The sequence below is a fragment of the Nycticebus coucang genome, chromosome 20 (assembly GCF_027406575.1).
Source record: "Nycticebus coucang isolate mNycCou1 chromosome 20, mNycCou1.pri, whole genome shotgun sequence".
NCBI lineage: Eukaryota > Metazoa > Chordata > Mammalia > Primates > Lorisidae > Nycticebus > Nycticebus coucang.
The window spans coordinates 59,792,913-59,818,388 of record NC_069799.1 but is presented as its reverse complement, the minus strand read 5'-3'; the positions used below and the strand labels follow the sequence as shown (position 1 = coordinate 59,818,388).

General features: G+C 40.7%; 1 protein-coding gene across 9 annotated transcripts in view; it reads left to right on the top strand.

The window, feature by feature from the left end:
• Positions 1–25,476, top strand: part of CAMK1D (calcium/calmodulin dependent protein kinase ID) — a 392,843-nt gene that overhangs the window by 257,342 nt on the left and 110,025 nt on the right. For all 9 annotated transcript variants that reach the window (XR_008376200.1, XR_008376199.1, XM_053572401.1 and 6 more), the window contains one exon: positions 3,030–3,104. Coding sequence is in view for 7 of the 9 variants with exons in the window: in XM_053572401.1 (XP_053428376.1) it covers positions 3,030–3,104 (75 nt within the window). In the remaining 2 variants the exon portion in view is untranslated. The remainder of the gene's footprint in view (positions 1–3,029; positions 3,105–25,476) is intronic.

Here is a 25,476-nt window from a genome sequence, read left to right as displayed (position 1 = left end):
TTTCAGGCCAACCCTCATCATTTGAGGCCTTCCCCATAGTTCTGACCCATTCGTTCTTGAGGCCCTGCTTTCTCTGACCTTAAAGGAAAATCTACAGAATTTACCATATAATTTTTCTCTAATTTCTCTGTCTAGATGATAAGCTTTTTGAGGGCAAAACTTTGTATTTTTTTCCTATCTTCTGCCAGACACACATCAGAAACTCAGTAAATGACAATGGCTTCATTTGCTGATATGTTAAGAGGGATAGTTAGTGAAAGTATCTCTCCGGCCACTTTCCCCCTGCTGTTTGGATAGTTCCCGCCATCTGCAGTACCTCTCTGGAATTCTCCCATGGATTAAACTAAATTTCTAGTTACCATTCACATAAGACATGGCAGGTTAAGTAGACTTTAACTTCTCAATCCCACACATCCAAGGAGAGCCTTGCAGTCTTAAGTTATTAGAGCGTGACATTTTTGGCTAGGCAACAGTTGATTTTTTGTGTATCATTGAATCTGTATAAAAACGACTAAACTTTAGGGCTCAGACAGCCTTCTTAGGTCAAGCTCCAGGGGGAGATAGAACTGTAGGTGCCAAAGCCTAGGCCCAGTGTAAAGGCTGATTGAGTGATTCATGTAACCAAGGTGATCAGATTTAGCACGTGAAATTACAGGGTGCTCAGTTACATTTGAGTTTCAGGTAAGCAGCCGTGCAGTATTGGGGTCTACATACACCACACAGCATCCATTGTTGATCTACAATTCAAACGTAAGTGTGTGTTCTGCATTTTATCTGCCATAATCCTATTCCTCTCACTTCCCCATAAATCTAGGCTCTTAACTAATTCCCAAATTAACTTAACTAAAAGAAAATATTGGTATTCACCGATTCCAATGACAATTAATTTTTTAATTTCTAAAATGTGAAAATTTACATGATATATGCTTTTGGTGGTCAAGTTCTTTCAGACATATCCAATAATGCCACAAAGGTCTAAGACAGTGTTTTCCAGTTTTTTGTTTTTTTGGTTTTTTTTTAATCTTAACGACACACTGAACCTATAGTTAAGCTTCGTGGCATAATTTAAGATCAACTTAAATTATGTTGATCCATAAAAAAGAGTTAAAAAAGAAAAAGAATATACTTACTGTGCTTTGAACTTCTTTTGAATACAATTGAATTAATGATCTTTAAACATTTTCTGAGCACACCTAAGATCCTCTTAGCCACGGTATACCGGGTGAAAATCACTGCTCTGGGCTCTTGAAAGTCCCAAATTAAGCTCTCTGCCTTTTCTTGGTGGTATAATGTATTTGGCCCATATAATAATACATTGCTTATATTATTTTGCTCAAATTGTGCAGTAACCACTGCTGCCAAGTAAATGGTTAGGCCCGATGCATTTGAATTAGGTAAAATGTGAATTTACTATAATTGGTTGTTTAAGCCACACTACTAATAAGAGCTTTTGGGAACCAAAGAAAAGAGCTGCCACTTAGTCCATTACCCTGTCCTCTTCTTTCGACAAAAAGGGAAGTTTTTATTATTGTTTGCTCTACCTTATAACCTTCATTTGTGGGGAAGACATCACACTCTTAGGAAAATTGCCTCCCTTTTCCCTAACTAAATAATGTTTCTGCTGTTTAGTAGCAACAATCTTAAAGAATCATTCATTCACTTGGAAAATATTTGCCAAGCAGATCTATGCAAGGCACGGGGTGCAGAGGTTTGGGCAGGGAGCAAAATGAATAATGTAATCCCTCCTTTCAAGGTGTTCAAGAATATGGACGTTGTTTGCTTGTTTTTATTTTATTTATTTTTTTGAGATGGAGTCTCACTCTGTTGTCCTGGGTAGACTGCTGTGGCGTCATCATAGCTCACGGCAACCTCAAACTGTTGGGCTTGAGCAATCCTCTTGCCTCAGCCTCCCAAGTAGCTGGGATATAGGCTCTAACATTCAGCTAGTTTTTCTGTTTTTAATGGAGATAGGGTGTTGCTCAAACTCCTGTGCTCGAGTAATCCACGCACTTTGGCCTCTCAGAGAGCTAGGATTATAGGTAGGCCTGAGCTAGCCTATTTGCTTGTTTTTAAATGGTAAGAGGTAATTAACTCATTGAATAATGAAATGATTCTTCTTTTTAAATGCTTTAAACCATAGCAAGCCTTCCATTCTGAGCAGAAACTGCTCCTAATGGATAATTCTGGGGTCTAGAATTTGGCTGTTCTCTTCTTCCTTGGTTCTTTACTTAGGACCTTGCTACTCAAGGTGTGGTCCTTGGACCAGCAGCATCAGCATCTGGGGAGGGGGAGCTGGTTGGAACGCAGACTCAGACCCCACCCCAGAACTGAATTGGACCCTGCCGTGTAACCAGATCCCCAGGTGATTGGTTTGCATGAAGTTTGAGAAGCACTGGTCTAAAACAGTATTTCTCAAGTTGTACTTCATGCCTGCAGATCATCTGAGAATCTTGTTAAAATCCAGATGCCTGTGCTACATCCTTGGAGCTTGTGATACTGTGTGACAGAGGCGGCGCCTGAGAATTTGCATTTCTACCACTCTTCCTGGTGGTGCTGGTGCTGCCTGGTTGAGAATCGTATTTTGAGTAGCACTGATCTGGTTTGCTGGGGAAACTCATTTGACGTTTGGTGGTGGTAGGGACATGAACCCCGGTGAGGGGGTCATAAGCATAACCGTGCAGCTGTTCCCTGGAACATACATTCTGTTACGGGAGATGGATGTGTACACCCTTAGTTGTTCAGGCCAATTGGTGATGGCCATCGAGACAACATAAGAGGGGGGACATTTAAATCCCACCCAGGGGCTCAACCATTTGAGCTGAGCTTTGCAAGATAATGGGATGTTGACAAGAGAGAATATGGAAATGGGTCTGGAAAAAGTTTAGGGACAAGATTATGAAGAGTCTTAAATGTTTTGCTAAGAAACTTGGATTCTGTCTTGTTACTTTTTGCTATAGAGACTTCTGTTTTTAAAGGTTTGTATGTCTAATTATCCTTACGATGGTGTTTGCTTTTTCTTTTTCTTTTAGGATTAAGCATGAAAATATTGTTGCCCTGGAAGACATCTACGAAAGCCCAAATCACTTGTACTTGGTCATGCAGCTGTAAGTACCCCACTTACCTGATAAATGTGGATCAGGGTGCAAATCTCAGTGCCTAAAGGGACCAGGCAGGAAAGTAAATGAGTGGGGGGGGGGGCGGAGTGTTCAGAGCTGCGGCGCACTGGAGAAGCCTGAATCTATCTCAGCACTGTGGCTGCACTCAGGCACCTACAGGCCTTGTTAATCAGCGACCTTTGGGCTCGGTTGAAAACTAGAGCCCTGGCAGTGCATCTGGCACTCCTGTTACAAGGCGACTGTGTTGCTTTCTGACATGCCAGGTCCAAATGTTGCTGCCTGAAGAGGCTTCAGTGGGCCCGCTGTGCAGTACACTTTGTCCTGCCTCTAGGAGAAACTCCCACCCTTGTCTGCCTTTCTAGGGATGCCGGGGGAGGAAGCAGATGGTGGCTGGGAGCTCCAGCTCCTCCCTGATATCTTCCTCTGGCAGGTACCTGTACATGTGATCAAAATGGGGAATTCATGGCAGACATAAGAAAAGCACAATTAGAGTCACACCATGACACTATCACCCCTCATTAAGTTGTTTCTGAATTCTGTTAACCCTGGAGATAACCAAAAGAGGGAAGAAATAAGAAAGCCAGATACTCCGGCAGAGGCTGTACTTGAACATGAATATATTTTTTAAATTTAAAATGAAATTTGCTTCTCTACTCACATAAATGCTTTGCTCCAAGTGGTATAATTCCTAGGAGTATGCTGGGACTACATTTATTAGAATTAGCTAATAGAAACTGTACCAGTGTTCTGCTTTGCCCATTTCCTAGATAAATAAGTTCTGGAACGCCCTGTTATGAAGCTAATAGGCTGAAGAGCATTTTTGTTGAAGATAAAGATGTATAACTTAATTTCATGATTTATTAATGATTTTCAGGCTTTGAATTGCCAAGGGGATATAGAAGAATCAAGGGTTCAGCTAACTGTTTTCCAGGTCGTCTTCTCTTCTTTATGAATGTCTAAACAGCACATTAACCTCGGCTCATGTCAGAATGCAAACAAACAAATGTTCATCAACACACGCATTTAATTTTCTATTATCTTTAAAATATTTTAGTAACATATTAGATTTTTGTATCATTATTTCAACAGTGTCCTCACTGAAAGCATCTGTATGATTTTTCTCTGTTAAATGGCAGTTCCAGGTGGTGACAAGCAGTTTAGAGATTTCTGTGCTGCAATCAGCCATGAGACTAACTCGGAGTTGAGGGAGTATTTTCACTGCTGGGTTCTATACGTTAACTCTCCAGTTACCTAAGTACTGTCTTTTTTATTATTATTATTTTTTAAATTAAATCATAACTTTGTACATTGAAGTACTGTCTTTTTTAGTTCCTTACTCTGCTATTTGTTTTACAATTTGCCACATTTCTGATGTTTCTTAGAGAACGCCAAATTTCAGGACATTCCCTGGAAGCTCACGTGACTTTGTTTTATAAAATGTCTACTCTTTAAAAATGCAGGTGAATAATTTCTCATCAAATATTGTTGCTTAACAAAAAGAATATGATATTGTGGTAACAAGCAAAATCCCCACAAAATGTTAGCCACCTATTTAAATGTGTGCTTTCTCATTAGTAATGCAGGAAGTACTAATGCTTTGAATACTTTTTAAATATTTGGGGTACTTTCACGAATACTCAGTTATACTGAGAGTACATTTCTACTTGCTTAAGGTTTGAGTTTATGGCACTATAACTGAGTATCCGTGAAAGTACCCCAAATATTTAAAACTCTTCTATGCCTCTTCTAGCTGGGTGAATTTGGGCAAATTGCTGAGCCTCTTGGGTATTAGTTTCCATTGTGGAAAAAAATAGGGGATGATACTAATGTTTACATTAGAGGACTGTGGTGGGTAGTGAATAAGACGAGTGTTTGGGAAACAGGCTGTCACAAACAGTAAGTGTTCGGTGCCTGCTGCCTTCTACAGATGGTCTTCAGTTTTAGGAGATAAAGTTCAAGTAGATGTAAAATTTGCCTTTCTAAGCAACTCAATTGTATCCTTACCAGAAAAGGTTTGTGTAAAAATGAGTCGGCATGAGAGCATGAAAGTGTCTGGAACAGAACCAGCCTTAGAACAAAGCTTGGAAGTCATATGGTTGGCATAGCTGTCCCCACCCCACCCTGAGCTTTTCCATCAAGGACTTCCTCCGTCTTTTCAGTGAGAGAAAACTTCATTAATATGGACCACATTCTTTGAGATTTGTATTAATTTAGAGAGGAATTGAGTGGAGTTAACCTTTAGGGGCATGATATGAGGTTTGTTAAACAAATGAATCACAAAATCCAGTTGAGAGGCAATGAATGTTCAAGGTAGCTAAGGAAAAACCTGTGTATGTGTAGTATTAAGCAGTTTAGAAGCTCTATTTATACAAAAATTAGATATAGTTACTTAAATAAAAATGTTAAATTGTATTCTTGGTTCATTGGTTCTCATTACATTTTTATTTTATTTTATTATTTTTTTTTTTTTTCGAGACAGAGCCTCAAGCTGTCACCCTAGGTAGAGTGCATCACAGCTCACAGCAACCTCCAACTTCTGGGCTCAAGCGATTCTCTTGTCTCCCCCTCCCAAGTAGCTGGGACTACAGGCGCCCGCCACAACGCCCAGCTTTTTGTGGTTGCAGCGTCATTGTTGTTTGGCAGGCCTGGGCTGGATTCCAACCTGCCAGCTCAGGTGTATGTGGCTGGCGCCTTAGCTGCTTGAGCCAGAGGCTCCAAGCCTACCCTTTTTGTTTGTTTGTTTGTTTTTTTGCACAGTTTTTGGCTGGGGCTGGGTTTGAACCCACCACCTCTGGCATATGGGACCTGCGCTCTACCCCTCTGAGCCACAGGCACCACCCTTTTTTTTTTGAAGACAACTTTGTTGAGGTATAATTGATGCATGATGTACTGTATCCATTTAAACTGGATAATTCAGTGATGAATGTGAAGGAATCATACCCAGAAATCAGGATACAAGAGGTTTCCGTGACCCCAAGGAGTCCTTGTGCCCCTTTGAAGAGCTCTCTCCTTCACTCATGATCCCAGTCAGCCACCTGTCTACCTTCACTTACTGGAGATTGTTTTACATTTTCTAAAATATCATCTAAACAGACTCAGACAGTATGTTCATTCTTGTGCATTAAACTATGTCCTTGCTAAGTCCCCTCATTAGCTCCAGCAGTTGTTTTGTGGATTTCCTAGCATTTTCTATATAAAACAGTCATATCATCTGCAATTTAGATTAATTCTAGTTGGTCCCTAACGGAATTCTATTTGGTAAAATCTTTTATATTATGTGCATTTTAATGTCATAATTCTATGTCTTTAAAATATTTTGTCAGATATGTTGAAATATTCAAATGAGCCTCTTACTCTTCCTTGCTTCTATTTGTCATCTAAATTAGTGATGTTTTTAAAAAGCAATGGCAAAAAAAGAACGAAAGGAAAGAAAAAAAGCAGTGACAGAAAACCTTTGATGTATCAGAATATAACAATACTAGGAAAGTTTTCGGTTCGTTTTGAGGATTTTGTGGGCCACGCTGTATTTTGCTGTTGTATTTTTCTGTTTGTTTGTTTGACAAGGCTCGGTGGTATTTCTTCCTGAGACCCTGTGCCTGTTCTGTCTGGGTCAGTAAGAAAGTGGGAAGTGGATTTGTGTTTCTGTTTGGAGAGTTTAAAAAGTCCTTGTTCTCTAAAACACGACGTTTTAGAGGACTGTATTTTATACTATTTGTGCTGGGGAGAGAAACATTACCTTGGGCACTTGGATATAACAGGGGATGCTCAGCTCCTTGGTTTTGTTACTTTTTAAATCGCTGTCTGTCCTGAGCTCTATAGTGGGTTTGTTCATGTGCTTCTGACACAGGAGAGACCTGGTTGTTTACAGAGGCCTGTATTTAAATTGTATCTGAGTTTTGGACAAATCAATTTTTTCAGAATGCTCTTTCTTGGGACCTTCTTCTTCAGACAGTAGAAGGTCAGTATGACATGGAGGTAAGCTACAGGTGAAAAGTTGCTTTGTTTAGCGTTCATTTCTCATCTGACTTTGCCTGTGGAGTGATAAAGGACAGTCCTTCAGCTCCTCTCTTTCACATCTGTAAAAGCGTAGCAAGTAAAATAAACTTGAAGCTGATACAATTCAAAGGATACATCTTTGAAGAAGAAATAGATGTTATCCCTATTGAAATATGTCGTATCTTCAATAAGACTAAAATTACCATGCGTGGGGAACGCTGCAATCTGTGTCCACAGCCCGGACAGCTCTCCAGGACTCCCGGCTTGTACATCTACCTGCCTGCTCTGCGGTTGGGCTTGGCTGTGTGATGAGCATCGTTCACTGGTTAGATCCCAAAACTCTGGAATTTCCCACGAAATCCGCTTCTCCTGCTGTCTGTCTCATCTCAGCAAATGGTAATCCATTCTTCCAGTGCTCAGGCCAAAGCCCTGGAGTCATCCTTGCCTCACTGTCCTCTTCTCTCACAGCCAGCAAGCTCACCCACCCTGTGGTCCCCACTTCAAAGTGTGTATCACATCCGATCACTTCTCATCATCTGTGCAGCCACCACCTGGTCCAAACAACACCGTGTATAGAACTTACCTCTCTTCCCCATCCATGCCCACCTGCACTGATTTCCTTGGTGTGTCAGCCAGACCTTGCATACTTTTGTTTAAAAACTCATATTGGATTTCCATCTTGGGATCAATGACAAAGTCCTTATAGTGGCTTCCAGAGCTCTGTGTGTCCTGGCCCCCTGACCCCTCTGACGTCCTGCCCTGTCTCTGTCTCTCACTGGGCCAGCTCCAGCTACAGCCAGGCCAGCTCCCTCGCTGTTTCCTGTCCAGCCTGCACCATGCTAGGGCCTTTGTTCCTGCTGTCCTCTCTGGCTGGTATGCTTTATCTTCATGCTATCATGGAATAAAGGAAAGACTAGAATTTCTTCCAGTTGTCAACTTTTCATTGAGATAATCCCCCCAGTTCCCTTGTATAAAATAGCAAGTCTCTCACCACCCCCACTCAAATTCATTCCCTGTCCTTTTACCCCAACTTCATTTCTCTCCACAGCACTTGTCACCGTCAGATAAGTTCTCTATGCCCTGTCATCTGCTAGAACAGTGCTGGTACCTTATGTGGGCATTTACTAGATATGTATTTAATTAGTATGATCACCTGAAAAAGGAAAAAGAATGATGGTTAACACATACTTATTAACTCATGTGATCTTTACAACAAAGTCAGGAGCTATTATTATCCAAATTTTACATGAAGAAACTGGGCAGAAGTGGGATCAAGTCAGCTAGCAACCCAGTGTATGGTCCTGACATTGATAACATTTTCTAGAAAAAAGAATCTTGTGGATACCAGTCATGTGAGTATTTCGGTTTACCTAGAAAAGTCAGTTAGTTATGATTCAGTATTTTAAAGGCAGAGCTAACTAGAAAATACCCTGTTTTTGTAGTGGTTGATGAGGAGTAAAAATTTGCTCAGTAGTATCAGAGCAATGCACTAAAACAGTCTCATTCCTTTCACAGCAATTACCATGTCTCATACATAATTTTTAAATTAATGAGTGAATGGATGAGTGCGTTTGATCAGTGTTTATTATTTGTTGCATTGTGCTTATTCCATACGAGATACAAATATTACTATTTTTTTTTCATTCCGTGGTAGCATTAAGATATTTACAACTAGTTCTCTCTTGAGCTTGAAAAACTAAGAATTAAACACATATTCTTTAAAGAATATTAATTTGGTTCCTGAGCAGCCTGAGACACGAAAATATATGCAGCTTCCAAGAGAAAATATGGTTTATCTTCTCTGTTGGCTTGTGCACAAAGCTGTCTGAACAGTTCTCTGTGCGGGTTAGCCGTCATGTGGATATTGTATTCATAAATCATACACTGTGTTCCCAGAAACAATTTTAATTAGAACATAAATTATTAGTCCTGAAAGAAAACCTTCTGTAAGTATTCAAGCTTAATAATGAAGGAAAAAGTGGTTTCTGAAAGTGACACCTTAATATATTTACAAATACCAATTACCACAATCTTACTTTGTTCATAGCAGATACTAAGTGAAAGGCTAGTGGGCCTTTTCTTCCATGTTTGGGGGGTGGGAGAGAAGCTGATGTTGATGCTCTTCAGTACCTCTCTTTGTAGAGGTGAGATTATAATCCACAGCAATTGCTTTCTCTAAGGACAGTGCAGAGGAGATACCTTTACATGGGGGAGGTTGAAGCTTTGGCCAGATGGATGTACTTCCTTGAGCCCAGGCAGAAGGGCTGGTCCAAAGAGAAGCATGAAGGAGCCAGGGTGGGAGGAAGAGTCCAGTCTGCGAGGGGCTTGGTCTATGAGGGCCTAGTCTATGAAGAGTTACGTCTGGAGGATTTAATCTTTAAGGGGTTTTGTCCTGCGGGGTTTCAGTCTGGCTGGACTGGAAACTTACACTGACCTGGGGACAATTGAGGCTATAGGTGCAAACTGGGAGGTTGTGTGACATCTTGGTAGGAGACGTGGCTGGAGACGCCAGCAGAGGCAAACTCAATACTTCTGGCTGCTGCTCTTGCTTCTTTGTCACTCTCCAGGCTCATTATTCAATATACTTTATTCTTTATTTCTTCTTTCTGCCACTGGAAAACCTATTGAGGTATAAAAGGTTTAGATAGTTAAGAGGGAAAGAAAAAAAAGAAAACTCAAGATCTAATTTAATCACGAACTTAATCTTACTAGGGTCAGCTGTATGAAACTGCTAATATGTATTTGTGACGTCCTCTGTTTCAATGTAAGTGTCTGTAGCTATGACGTCCCTATTAGCACTGTTGTCATTGCATCCCAAAGATTTTGGTGTGTTGTGTTTTAATTTTCATCTGTCTTGGGATACATACAGTTTCCTATTTCCCTGGTGATTTCTTCTTTGACCCGGTGGTTGTTTAATAAGAGTTTAGTGTTGTTTAACTTCCATGTATTTGTGGGTTTGTTTTTTTTTTTTTTTTTGGTATAGAAGGTGGCAAATGATTGATGGTATATACTTTATCTGTCTAAAACCTTTTTTTTTTTTTTGTTAAATCATAGCTGTGTACATTTGTGCAATCAAGGGGTACAATGTGCTGGTTTCATATACAGCCTTCCCTCCACCCTAACCTCCCCCCTCCCTTCCCCTCCATTGGCCCTTTCCCCATATTCTTGTGCTATAGTTGGGATACAGCCTTCATATGAAAGGTATAAATTAGCTTCATAGTAGGGCTGAGTACATTGGATACTTTTTCTTCCATTCTTGAGATACTTTGCTAAGAAGAGTATGTTCGAGCTCCATCCATGTAAACATGAAAGAGGTAAGGTCTCCATCTTTCTTGAAGGCTGCATAATATTCCATGGTATACATGTACCACAGTTTGCTAGTCCATTCGTGGGTTGATGGGCACTTGGGCTTCTTCCATGACTTAGCAATTATGAATTGGGCTGCAATAAACATTCTGGTACAGATGTCTTTGTTATATTGTGATTTTTGTTGTTCTGGGTATATACGTAGTAAAGGAATTATAGGATCGAATGGCAGGTCTATTTTTAGGTCTCTAAGTATTCTCCAAACCTCCTTCCAGAAGGAACGTATTAGTGTGCATTCCCACCAGCAGTGTAGAAGTGTGCCCTTTTCTCCACATCCACGCCAACATCTCTGGTTTTGGGATTTTGTTATGTGGGCTACTCTTACTGGGGTTAGGTGATATCTCAAAGTAGTTTTGATTTGCATTTCTCTGATGATTAAGGATGATGAGCTTTTTTTCATGTGTTTATGATCATGCGTCTATCTTCTTTAGAGAAGTTTCTCTTCAAGTCCCTTGCCCACCCTGAGATGGGATCACGTGTTCTTTTCTTGCTAATACGTTTGAGTTCTCTGTGGATTCTAGTTATTAGACCTTTATCGGAGATATAACCTGCAAATATTTTCTCCCATTCTGAGGGCTGTCTGCTTGTTTTACTTACTATGTTCTTGGCTGTGCAGAAGCTTTTTAGTTTGATCAGGGCCCAGTAATGTATTTTTGATACTGCTTCAATTGCCTGGGGAGTCCTCCTCATAAAATATTCACCCAGGCCGATTCTTTCAAGAGTTTTCCCTGCACTTTCTTGAAGTATTTTTATAGTTTCATATCTTAAGTTTAAATCTTTTATCCAGTGAGAGTCTATCTTAGTTAATGGTGAGAGGTGTGGGTCCAGTTTTAGTCTTTTACAGATCACCAGCCAGTTCACCCAGCACCATTTGTTAAATAGGGAATCTTTTCCCCACTGAATGTTTTTAATTGGCTTTTCAAAGATCAAATAATAGTAAGTAGCTGGATTCATCTCTTGGTTCTCTGTTCTGTTCCAGACATCTACGTCTCTGTTTTTGTGCCAATACCATGCTGTTTTCATCACTATCGATTTATAGTACAGTCTCAGGTCTGGTAGCGTGGTTCCTCCTGCTGTGTTTTTTATTTCTGAGTAATGTTTTGGCTATTCGAGGTTTTTTCTGATCCCAGTATTATTTTTGCAAGATCTTTAAAATATGACAATGGAGCTTTGATAGGAATTACATTAACGTTATATATCGCTTTGGGTAGTACAGACATTTTAACGATGTTGATTCTTCCCAGCCATGAGCATGGTATGTTTTTCCATTTATTAACATCTTCAGCTATTTCTTTTCTTAAAGTTTCATAATTCTCTTTATAGAGATCTTTCACGTCCTTTGTTAGGTAAACTCCCAAATATTTCATCTTCTTTGGCACTACTGTGAAAGGAATAGAGTCCTTGACTATTTTTTTGGCTTGGCTGTTGTTTATATATATAAAGGCTACAGATTTATGGGTGTTGATTTTGTAGCCTGAGACATTGCTGTATTCCTTGATCACTTCTAAAAGTTTTATAGTAGAATCCCTAGTGTTTTCCAGATATATGATCATGTCATCTGCGAAGAGTGAAAGTTTGATCTCTTCTGACCCTATGTGGATACCCTTGATCGCCTTTTCTTCCCTAATTACAATGGCTAAAACTTCCATTACAATGTTAAAGAGCAATGGAGATAATGGGCAACCTTGCCTGGTTCCTGATCTAAGTGGAAATGATTTCAATTCAACTCCATTCAATACGATATTGGCTTGTGGGTTTGCTGTAGATGGTCTCTATTAGTTTAAGAAATGTCCCTTCAATACCAATTTTTTTTTTCTATATCAATTTTCTTAAGTGTTCTGATCATGAAGTGATGCTGGATATTATCAAAAGCTTTTTCTGCATCAATTGAGAGAATTATATGGTCTTTATTTTTTAGTTTGTTTATGTGCTGAATTACATTTATAGATTTATGTATATTGAACCAGCCTTGAGAGCCTGGGATAAATCCCACTTGGTCATGGTGTATAATTTTTTTGATGTGTTCTTGGATTCTGTTTGTTAGGATCGTATTGAGTATTTTAGCATCAATATTCATTAGTGATAATGGTCTACAATTTTCTTTTCTTGTTGGGTCTTTCCCTGGTTTAGGGATCAAGGTGATGTTTGCTTCGTAGAATGTGTTGGGTAGTATTCCTTCTTTTTCTGTATTTTGGAAGGGGTTTAGGAATATAGGTACTAGTTCTTCTTTAAAGGTTTGGTAGAATTCCGACGTAAAGCCATCTGATCCTGGGCTTTTCTTTTTAGGGAGATTTTGTATAGTTGATGCTATTTCAGAACTTGATATAGGCCTGTTCAACATTTCCACTTCATTCTGGCTAAGTCTTGGTAGGTGGCGTACTTCCAGGTATTGGTCGATTTCTTTCAGATTTTCATATTTCTGAGAGTAGAGTTTCTTGTAATATTCGTTAAGAATTTATTGAATTTCTGAGGGGTCTGTTGTTATTTCATCTTTACCATTTCTGATTGATGAAATTAGAGATTTTACTCTTTTTTTCCTGGTTAGGTTGGCCAAAGGTTTATCTATTTTATTGACCTTTTCAAAAAACCAACTTTTGGATTTATTGATCTGTTGTGTAATTCTTTTGTTTTCAATTTTACTTAATTCTGCTCTGATTTTGGTTATTTCTTTTCTTCTGCTGGGTTTGGGGTTGGAATGTTCTTCCTTCTCCAGTTGCGTGAGATGTCCCATCAAGTTATTAACTTCCTCTCTTTCCATTTTCTTGAGGAAGGCTTGCAGTGCTATAAATTTCCCTCTTAGGACTGCCATTGCAGTATCCCAGAGGTCTGATAATTCATGTCTTCATTGTTGTTTTGTTCCAAAAATTTGGTGATTTCCTTCTTAATCTCGTCTGTAACCGGTCTATCCTTCAGCATAAGGTTGTTTAGCTTTTATGTTTTTGTATGGGTATGCAGGTTCCTGTTGTTATTGAGTTTAACTTTTATTCCATGATGGTCTGAGAAGATGCAAGGAATAATTTCTATTTTTTTAAATTTGCTGAGGTTAGATTTGTGGCCTAGGATGTGGTCGATTTTGGAGTATGTTCTGTGGGCTGATGAGAAGAATGTGTATTCAGTTTTGTTGGGATGACATGTTCTGTAGATATGTGTTAAGTCCAGATGTACAATGGTTAAATTTAAATCTAAAATTTCTTTGCTTACCTTCTTTTCGGAGGATCTATCCAGCACTGCTAAAGGGGTGTTAAAATCTCCAACTACTATGGAACTGGAGGAAATCAAGTTGCTCATGTCTGTTAGCGTTTCTCTTATAAAATGAGGTGCATTCTTGGTGCATAAATATTAATAATTGAAATCTCATCATATTGAGTATTACCTTTAACAAATATGAAGTGTCCGTCCTTATCCTTCCTTATTTCGGTTGGTTTAAAGCCTATTGCATCTGCGAATAGGATTGCAATGGCTGCTTTTTTGTTTTCCATTTGTCTGGAGTATAGGTGACCATCCCTTCACCTTGAGTCTATATTTGTCTTTTAATATAAGATGAGATTCTTGTGTGCAGCAAGTATCTCGCTTGAGTTTTTGTATCCAGTCAGTCAACCTGCACCTCTTTAGAGGACAATTTAAACCATTCACGTTAATTGAGAATATTGATAAGCCTTTCGAGATTCTGGTGGACAGTTTTAATCCTTTTGCAACTGTGGAAGTTGGAATTTGATCCTTTTTTTTTTTTTTTAGAGGCAGAGTCTCACTTTATGGCCCTTGGTAGAGTGCCATGGCATTACACAGCTCACAGCAACCTCCAGCTCCTGGGCTTAAGCAATTCTCCTGCCTCAGCCTCTGAGTAGCTGGGACTACAGATGCCCGCCATAGCACCCGGGTATTTTTTTGTTGCAGTTTGGCAGGGGCTGGGTTTGAACCCGCCACCCTCAGCATATGGGGCCCGTGCCCTACTCACTGAGCCACAGGCGCCGCCCTGGTCCTATTTTTAATTGGATAATTTTATTTCTGTATAGTAATGGAAAGAGACTGGAGAGGTTCATTATTTTGCCATATCCAAATTTGGGAAAACATTAAAAAATCACTAATAGAGACAATTTATTTGGTGAGGTTTATCTTATGAGAGTATTTATCAAGGAAAGAAAGGCCAAGTATCTGCCTTCTCGAGAAGTATAACTTGCTTAGCTGATAGTAAATCAACCAGGCCCTATATAAAGAGCCTGCGTTGTTCATCATATTACCAGGAATAGTTCTGTAGCCACTGAATTATGCATATTTTTATTCAGAAAAGTCACCCCAGGCCTTCTGGACCATGATTCACTGTCTCCTGGTACTCCATCACCCCGGGCTTGATAGAGAAAGAAAGAGAGTGGGCAGCATTTTTGAGTGGGGACCCAGTCGTGGAAGATTGAGGACTGGAGAGGGCCCAGAGGCAGACTCTCACTTTCAGGACAGATGAGTGGACAGTAACGGGAACTTTAGACTCTTCAGGAAAGGTTTTGCAGGAGATGCTGAGTATTAGGTGGGATTCACTCTGCCTCGCCAGCTTCGTTAAGTGTGTCTTATTTTGTTCTAGTGTCTGCAGACTCCAGCTGCCTCCTGCTGTGGCCTTGAGAGCGTGTTTTCTGTGCAGATAAAGAGACACAGTTTAGGGTTAACGACGTCCACAGTGAGAGTCCTGAAGTGTGTGATTGCTGATCAGAGCAGTGTTAGTTCCACAGGCTCAGCTTGTTTCTAAGTTTTTTTATGCTCAGTGCAGTCTCTTTGGAAACTGACATTGTTTACACATTGACAGTTGCATCATTTATGCCAGATGGGTATTTGGAAATACTGTCCTGATTGAGGTTACCATGTATGTACTGATAAGGAGTGGTTGCAAAGGTGCGATGTTTTTTTTTTGTTTGTTTTGTTTTTTTTTATTAAAACACACCTGTGTACATTAGTATGATCATGGGGCACCATACACTTGGTTCATAGACCGTTTGACCCATTTTCATCACACTAGTTAACATAGCTTAACAAGAAAAGAAAATTATAGACCAATATCACTAATGAATATAGATGCAAAAATACTCCACAAGATTCTAACAAACAGAATCCAGCAACATATCAAACAAATCATACAGCATGACCAAGTCGGTTTTATCCCAGGTTCTCAAGGCTGGTTCGATATACGTAAATCTATAAATGTAATTCAGCACATAAACAAATTAAAAAACAAAGACCATATGATTCTCTCAATTGATGCAGAAAAAGCTTTTGATAACATCCAGCATCCCTTCATGATCAGAGCACTTAACAAGGGTGCGACGTTAACGACTGAGCACCCTGCATGACACTGTCGTGTGCACTGTATACAGATGTACATGTTTGTATATGCAGAAGCGTCTGGAAGGATTTATAGAAAACTGCTACATGTCGATTCCTGGAGGAAAGAGTGGGTGTTAGGAGTGAGGAGAAAGCATTTTTTACTGTATACTCTTTCGCACTGTTTGAATGCCTTTTGCCATATTTTTTAAAATTGCAGAGGTCCTATTTGGCCCATGGCTTTAAGGCTTAATTACAAAAATTACTTCCCAAATCCATAAAAACTCTTGGTTCCCTCCAGCAGACAAATCTTTTACTACTAACCTCGAATGGTAATTATTTTGCTCCCACCAATAATTCTCACAGCGGTGGGAATCAATTATCAATGTGACAAAAATTCATTTTGCTGGCAGTGTCAGAGCCTAAGGGATCCTCTGTAAAGATGTGATCGAGAGAGGGAGGCAGTGGCAGAGCTGCGTAATATACCTGAAATAGGAAGACACCTAACGCAGTGTATTCTCAGCCCAGATTCACTTTTAGTACCAGCCTGTATGCCGAGCACTTAATGACTTGGGTCTTCCGTTATCTCACTGAACAATTTATGTTGATTCAAGATTAGCCATTGGCTTTGATTTATTGAGTCTACATTAGGCCAAAAAAAAAAAAAAATTACACAGTATATTTTGACAAAGTATCTTTTAATACAATGCCTCTTGCCTTGTGTCCCAAAAGTTATGTGCCAGAAGTGCTCACGTGTGTTCTGCCCCTCCTGGGTTTATGTTCGAGTAGCAGAAAGATGCTCTTTAATTCCCATTTCTACTTTACCATATGATCGTGGAATCTTTGTAAGTTTGTGAGCTCCTAATTTTGTTGTAATGTGAAATGGTCATGGGGGGCCATAGATGGTGCCTAAATTCTAACTAAATTATATTCTCTCCTGATCGGTCACTAAACCAAAGCAAAAGCCTGCGGGTGTGTACAGCTTAGGAAAGGCCAAGCCAAAGGGCAGAGGCGTGGTGCTCGGATAGGAAGCAGCATTTGACACAGAGCAACGCCATGGCAAACAAACAAGAGAGAGCCACTGGCTAAAATCAAAGCCTACTGCTAGAAATTCTGGGGACAGATGAGAAAGAGGGCACATGGATGTTAATGGCTTTTAGGGGCTGCAGTCTCTGGAATTCCCTACCCCACTGATGAGCTACGTGGCTGTGACAGATTGTGTCTCCCTGCCACTGTGTCTCCTGTTCTTCCCTCGTGACATCCTGGGAACATCTTGGCTCATGAATCCAGGAACAATGTATTTCAGTTTCAGTGATCGACAGACTTTGAGATTGGCCATAAATACACATGATTAACAACCTATGTGTGTAGGTCTCTAATCTGAGCCTTAAAATTAGTTCAGTACAAATAATCCCTGCTCACCAGAAATGGACGTGACAAAGAACAACAGCCAGGAATCTAAGTGAATAAAGTATCAGTTTAATTCAGGCTCAGCTCGCAAAGCATTTCATGTTCTAATCGTTGCAAGTTTAGGTAGTATCCTTGTGACAGGGGTCATCGCATTTCCCAGATGAACCTTGAAGGGGCTGTTAGTTCCTTCTGGGCCGGAAGTCTCTCTGGTCCCAGGTGAGACCACAGCCCAGCTTGCGGTTATGTCCGTGCTGGTCCCCTGGCACAGTGAATGAGAGAACCTCAAGTCTCTCCACCTACCCACCCGTCTCCCTTCACACAAAGGTTGACCTCCAGCATCCCGCCGCACAGTTCTGCTCACATCCTAGAAAAACTAAATTAATTATTGAAATACAAATAAACAACAAACCAATCACTAGTTACTAACCTCAATTCAGTTTCTGAAAGAAGGTGCATAAAAAAAGAAAAAGATGTAAAGAATTACTACCAGCTCAATGGACTTGGAGGCCTTAATTTTATCAGTTTTTTCTTGCCATATTAGAGGAGAAGACTCCTCCTGAATCCTTAAGATCCACAAAGGAGGAGGTTGTGCAGATTCTTCAAAGGCCTAGAATTCCTTTAATTTCCAAACCCCTTACAGCGTTAGCTTATCCTCAGATGTCTCTGCAGTGAGTTATATTCTAGGCTTTCCCTGTGTCTGAGAAAGGAGGTAATAAGTCCCCTTCTCAGCAGTCCTTGTAATGCTTGGAGGGGAGGCTGGTTTCTACCCCATTGTGTCCCTGCATCCTCCAACTTGGACTAAACTGAAAGAAGAGAGATCATGCCCACCCTGTGTGGTGACTGTATTTGTTGTCCTAGGAGGTTTCCCTGGCAGCCAGCTCTTAGTCCTCAATTCTCTCCTCCCACTCACCCTTCTTCTTAGATACAAAGGTTAATCTCTATTAATTGGCTAAGTATAGTCATTAACAAAGTGTACTCTTTAGCAACCTAGTTGTTCTTTCAAGTAATTTGACATCCTGCTTCATAAAGGTTGTGCTTCTCTCTCTCTCTATATATACAAAATTTAAAATGCCTTTGAACAGAAAACTCCATTACAAGCATATGTTAAGTGGTTTTCTCACCAAAGAGCAGATGTTAAGAATTGGTTTGAATTAAGGCTGTTATTCACAATGTAAAACATTTTTATATTCAGTTTATTATTGAGTAGAGAACAAAATGAGGTTTACATTTGATGAGTTCGCTTTCATTGGTTTATTATAATTTGGGATTCATCATTTGATCAAAAGGTTTATATTAATACAAAGTAAACGGACGTTAACATACAGAGAACTTCCTGATGTAGAGAGGTCATGAGTGCTGAAAAATATTTATATTATTTTTTGATTTGGCATTGATAGTAGTACCATCCTATAACTTAAGTCTTGGCCTTGTGCACTGTGGATAGTCAGTTCCCTTTGTCTTTAGGTGGACCTGTTACGATCACCCTCGCTTTGTGCTGACTGCATATCTCAGGTGACTATAGAGTTGATGACAGGGAGACCTGTCAAAAATGTCAAGTAGCTACCATGTATTGAGTATGCCAGCCACTGGTCCATGGACTTACTGTTGTATATTGACCCACTTAATATTTCAGGGTCTATTATTGTCATCAGCTCAAGTTCTGCTGACAGTAGGTCCAGGCCACTATTTCATGATGCAAACAATCAAATGTGTGGCTGAACCACTAGTCCCTGTAACAACAAAGAGGATATCTGGAAACTTTCCCTCCCTTTTCTAAGTTATTAAAAGTGACTTTAAAGGGATGCTTGAAACAGAGGAAGGGCCAAATTCCAGAAATTGGGCTGACGCATGAAACAGTAGGATGTTAGAAGCAAATAACAAAGATAGTCTGTAAGGACAATATGAACTGGCACTTGTGTTTGGGGATGGATAGACTGGGGACAAGAGTTTGGATATCTGCGCTAGCACTCACGTTTTCTATATTTTAATATACAATATACATATTGTTTCTGGCTTGAACAGCCAATCCAACTTTTACGTGTACTTTACATGTCAGTGTTGGGGTTGCCATCGACAGCAGAGGTAGGTGAGGTAGGTAGGTGAGATAGGTGAGCTGATTCTTCTGCAGCTGTGGGGCCACCTCTCGCCTTCCTGTCAAGTTTACTTTGGCTCTTACAACTGACATAATTTAATGGTGTCATCTTTGATTCCAAAGAGAGAGATGATATAGAGGTGGTAGTTTCTATTTTGCTCACATTTTTTTTTAAAGACAAAATTTAAACCAAACCATTGAACTGTTTTTCTCTGTCACAAAGGGCTCCATTAACAAAGCACGTGTTTGATTTCACACATCACCGTTCGGTCCTTTCATGGCTGATTTTAGCTGCAAAATCAGCCCATTGAATAATCTGGTAATGGACTGTCACCTGTTTGTTCTGATGTGATATTGATGCAAGACACATAAGGGGGCAAAGGAGAAAATTCAGAGACAGACCCCCCAACCCCCCAATTACGGACAGATGTGTATAAGACTATCCACATGCACACAGTCTGGTCTATGTCAATGTAAATATTTCAGGCCAATGGGGAGGGTAGATTATTTAATACATAGGGAAAGTAATATGTGAAAACAGATCTCTACCTCACTTTTTCATACACAATAAATTCTGGAGGTACCTAAGATATAATTGTAAAATAATAAAATAATAAATACAATAACACTTAAGGAAACCTTCCTAAGCATGACGTAAGCTCAGAAACGATAAAGAATCATACTGATAACTTTGACTTCATGAAAGTAAAAGAAAAAACATGTTTGCCCACCCCACCCCCAAGATTTTAAAAAGCAAAGGGAAGCAGTAACGATGTTAGCAAAACATTTAACTGACAAAGTTCTGATTATTGTATTCATCAAAGTGCTCTTACCAATCAGTAAGGAAAGTACACACTATTTAAATATGAAAATGGGCAAAGCCACAAGTGAGCAATTACCAGGCAAAGAGATTCATTGATTCTCTCAGTGCCCCTGGACTGAGCATCCCTTGATATGAGACGCCTTACCATCTTCTGCCGTAGGATTCAGTGTGAGAAGACGGGAGGATCCTGCTCTGAGGAGCTGTGTTGGTGAATTTGGTGTGTCACCTAAGCTAGACCCGTGGTACCCAGCTGATTAGTCAAATACCAGTCTGGTATTGCTGTGATTCGGGTTGAAATCAGTGGACTTTGAGTAAAGCAGATCACCCTCCATAATGTGGGTGGGCTTCATCCAATCAGTTAAAGGTTTTAAGAGCAAAGACTGAGGTTTTCTTAAAGAAAGAATTTGGCCTCAAGGTTATAAGGTAGAAACTCTACCTGGCCTGCTCGATTGCAAACTCGAGACTCTAACATCAACTTTTGCCTGAATTTCCACCCTGCTAGCTTGCCCTTTGGGTCTTATCCCTGCCCCCCTAACAGCCAAGCCAATTCCTTAAAATGAATCTTTCTCAGTACAGATAACTAGATAGATCCTATTGGTTCTGTTTTCTGGAGTCTGGAGAATCACTAGATAGGTAGGGGCTTACATTATATCAGGGGCTGTAGCCAGTGAACCAGTACCTGAAGATGTTAACAAGAAGATACTGTGTTGCTAAAGCGTCTGGGATGTGATGGACAGAGAAGGACTTGGGGTCACTGTAGGCTTGTTGATCAGGGAGGGCTTCTCAGAAGAGGTGACTTTCGAGTAGAAGGGGCGTATAAATCCCACTTTTCAAATAAGGGCTGCACGTTGTGACTTCCCAAAGAATATAATATGAAAAGTGAGAATCAAAGAGTCTTTTTTGTAGTCCATAATCCTTCCTCCAGTCGCCTGCTAAGGTTCAGTTTCCAACTAGGCGAGTTCCTGGTGTACAGACTCGACCCTGTAGAAACTGACAGCATCCTGGACCTAATCCCTCACTGTCTCACCTCCTCAGACACTTGGCCTTCAGTACTTTGCTGTAATAAATTACTGTAAAATCAATGGCTTAAAACAGCATGGATTTGTTATCTTCCATTTCTGAGAGGAGAACCTCAAAATGGGATGGATGTCAGCCAGGCTGGGCTCTTCCTGGAGGCTCGGGGAGTGAGGGGTCCTTGCCTCTTCCAGCTCCCAGAGTCCACCTGCTCGACTTGGCTCCTGCACTCTTCCTCCACCTTCAGAGCCTACAGCGTAGCCTTTTCAGCTCCCTCACCCCCACCCCACCCAACCCCCTTCTATCATCACTTCACCTTGTCTGGCTGGTTTGAGAAGGATCCTGTGGTGTCATTGGCCCATTGGGTAATGCAGGCTGATCGCTCTCCGTTTCCTGATCTTTCCTTTAACCATACCTGCAAAGTCCCTTTTGCTGTATAAATTAACATACAGGCAGGTTTTAGAGATTAGGATTTGGACATCTTTGGGGACCCATTGTCTTCCTTCCTCAGCCCCATCCTCAGGCCCTGCCCTCCACTGGCTGGTTCCTTCAGCTTCAGCCCTGCCCATCCCAGCAATCTTCTCCTCTCCATGGCCCTGCAGCCACCAGATAATGACAGATAAGGTCTGATACGTAGAAGGTGATACTTCACATCGGTAAGAAGGCACAGCGCTTTAGTGGCCGTGAGTGTGCTGGCATGCAGATGTGGCTGCAGGCCATCTGAGGGGTCCTTATGACTGGCCTTTCTGCTGACTAACGACTATGTTGTCCTCACTGGTGATTGAGGTGTTGAAGTCCTGCCTCGCTTTAACATCAAGGGTTTCTTTGCTGTGATCCATGCGGCAGTGTAACAAGTGTAAAAATAAGGGAATATTTTATCTCTTTGAAAATCTTGCCATGCTTTTGACTTGTAAGTAGACACATGAGCTTGAGGGTTTCCCAGATTTTTAGATAATTGTCCTGAGGTGGAAAAGCTTTAAAAATGGCTGCTTCAAAATTATCCCAGGAGTCCGAATGCTTTAAGAAATATCCATCTCCTTAAGTTGTATATTCTTATTCATGTTCAACGATAATTGTCTTAATAGGTGAAAATGTCATTCTCTAAAAGCTGTCATTCACTGACTGAATGCCACTTAGAATTCTAGACGTTCTTCTTCATTGTATTCGGAAACCCAAGAATCTTCTACTCAGTAGAACAAGTAGCTCTAGTAATCAATTTCTAATTCTTGCTTTCATAGGAAAATGGGACCTTTGAAGAACATAGCGAATGACGATGTCTCAGCTTCCTATAAATACACACGGGTTAGAGTTAGAAACTCCTGTCTTGTCAGTCTCCCAGATTTTTCCAAGTTATGTCAGTTTCACAGCTAAGCAGTTTGTTTGCTATTATACTTGTATGACTTTTTATTGAATTTAGGAAGAAGAAAAAAGATAGAAAATATCAATTTTATGTACATTTTTAAAAAACCCAGCTTGCCTTAAAGACAACACAAGGTATAGGCTAAAGCATGGTTTATTTCTAATACACAGATTCACAAAGAATTTAGAGGAAGTTACGGAGTCAAATTGGGATTAAATAGTCCTAAAAATCTCTTAAAATAAGCCTATCGTTCATACTAGAAACGGGCTTGAATTTGTGTAAGGATTCTCTAAGGACTGGAAAATGTTCCTGTAATTTTTAACATCTTAACATTCCTCTTGACTTGTTCCTTTGTTACTAAATATAAAACAACAAAGAAATTAATAATAGGAAACGAGATTGAACTTCAGCAGTGCTGCTGAGCGTTTGGAGAATGCAAAGTTTTTTTTTTTTTTTTTTAATCAAGAGTAAGTGGAAGACCCTTGACACTGGTGGCCTTCCTGCATTTCTGCAGAAGTTCCTGAGTCTGGCTCGGCCTCTGGTCTGGAGTCTGGCCAGGCTTTCTCAGGGTCTGAACTAGAGGCTGTGGGCTGTGTCCATTCTGTAGCCATGTGGTGTGAAAGGTCAATAGGCTTTGCGGTATTGGAAGGCAGCCTTCATGGGAAATGGGTCTTAACAGTTCCCAGCAGTTGGCTACTAAATCCCACAAAGCCCATTCACTTTACTTGGCAAGAATCATTTGTTTGACAGGAAAACTCGTGTGGCCTTGGAAGGGCTGCCATTCACTTAACTAGTGGTACTAGTTGGGCCAAGTTTTCTATAAGTAGTGATTTTATGAATACTGCTCTATTGTCAGGCTTAGGGTAGTTTTTAAGTATCCCTGAGTTGAATAAACATAATTCTTATGCAGAGGTTTAGCCTGATATTTGATGCATAATAGTTGCTGATGAAATTTAAAAGTAGCCTTTTCCACGAGAATCCTTAGATCTGTTGTTGCTGTGCGTGCTTGATTAGCAAGCACTGAACTCGTGTTCCCAGTGGAAATAAAGGGTTAGGTTCACTCTGGTCACTCGTTTTCATAACCTTGATATGTATGTCTTTGTTTAAAGATACCTCATGTAATATATTTCGACATTGAACTCACCACCAGTAGCATTATAACTCACACCTGAGCAAAGTTTATGTAACACGCACATTTTCTCCAGACTTGAGCTTAGGAACACACGGTAACACTTCAGCACTGTGCTTGGGACAAAATCACCCAGAAAAAGCACAAAAATGTGGAAAATATGGCACTAAATAGTCCTTGCAAAGAGGACATTTGTTTATAGTGTGAATATCGAAACAGGAAGGCAGAGTGTTGCCTTGTGTGACCTCAGCCAAGAACATGTGTGTGGGGCAACTCAAAACTTTCTGCCTTCTGCTTATGTCCAGAAGTGACCACAAAATGGCCATGAGTGTTGATTTTGGAGTTAGAAATTTTAGCAAACAGGTGAGTTCTTAAATAGGGAATTCAGAAATAATGAGGATTAATTACTTACGTTTTAATTTTTCTTTTTTTATTTATATTTTTTTCGTTTTAATTTTTCTTTACTAAATATTTTTATCTACACATGTGTAAGACACAAAATATTCCCCTTCCTGGTCTTAAGGTCAGGGTGAGATAGTGAGGAGCTGGATCCAGGCTGTCAGTGGATTTGATTGAAAATTGCCACTGTTGAAAAGCTGGCATTTCCAGTTTTTAGTTGCCTACAGGTTATTCTTTAGTGTCCAAAGGGTTTTGACTGCCAGTGACTTATTCAGTGAAATTACCGACTAAAGTGATTTCTAGACAAAAAAAAAAGTGATTTCTTCACCAAAACAAAAAACCTGCACAGAGATTTTAATTAATGAATTACTTACAAGACCTTGGACATGTGGTACAAACCAGGCAAGGGACTGAGGGGACCCAGGACTCCCCGAGCACTCTCTGGCCCCAGGCGGCCTTCTCTCTTTCAGTGCAATTTTCTTTTCTTTTTTTTTTTTTTTGTAGAGACAAGAGTCTCACTGTACCGCCCTCGGGTAGAGTGCCGTGGCGTCACACGGCTCACAGCAACCTCTAACTCTTGGGCTTACGCGATTCTCTTGCCTCAGCCTCCCGAGCAGCTGGGACTACAGGCGCCTGCCACAACACCCGGCTATTTTTTGGTTGCAGTTCAGCCGGGGCTGGGTTTGAACCCGCCACCCTCGGCATATGGGGCCAGCGCCCTACTCACTGAGCCACAGGCGCCGCCCTCAGTGCAATTTTCTATAAGGCAGTGTGGCTTCCTGAGTGACATGTCTGTGATCACCACCCTGTGCCTTCCACTTCAAAATGTCTCTTCAGGATCTGTCTTCCAGGGACCTCATCATTTCCCAGTATTGACTTAGGAACCAGCTATGAATTAAGGCGGTTTTTTTCTTTCTCCACACATACTCATGGACTCCTAGAAAGGAAATCTTGAGTGGTTCTTCCTCCTAGAGTGGATAAATCCCAAATCTCGGGGGAGGAACACGAGGGAAGCGTATTTGTCATCCATGTGCTGTTCAGCTGGCACTTGGCTGGGGACCAGGGCTGTTCTGCAGCGTTCACACAGAGACTCAGGGAGGCAGAGACCATGCTGTAATCTACACATAGGTGTAGGCATCCAGCCAGCAGAAGGGACCGGGCAACGAGTAGAGCATGAAGGCCCCAGAAGCAGCATACGTCACTTCTTCCTGCATTGTTCGGCCAGAGTTCATTGTCCGGTTCCTGTGGGATGCCAGAGCAGTGGGTGGTTGGGGCAGGAGTGCCCAGGTGAAGTATGGATCGTTCCTGGACAGCTGGCTGTCCCTGGCACACAGCAGAAGATGGCAGGGATGCCACTCTTGGTCATTGGCCATATTTCTGTCAAACCATCCTCATGTTCAAGTTAAATCCTTATAAATGTGCCTCACCTCGAGGGTTTAGAAGCCTTTTAGGTTTTAGGCAAACACA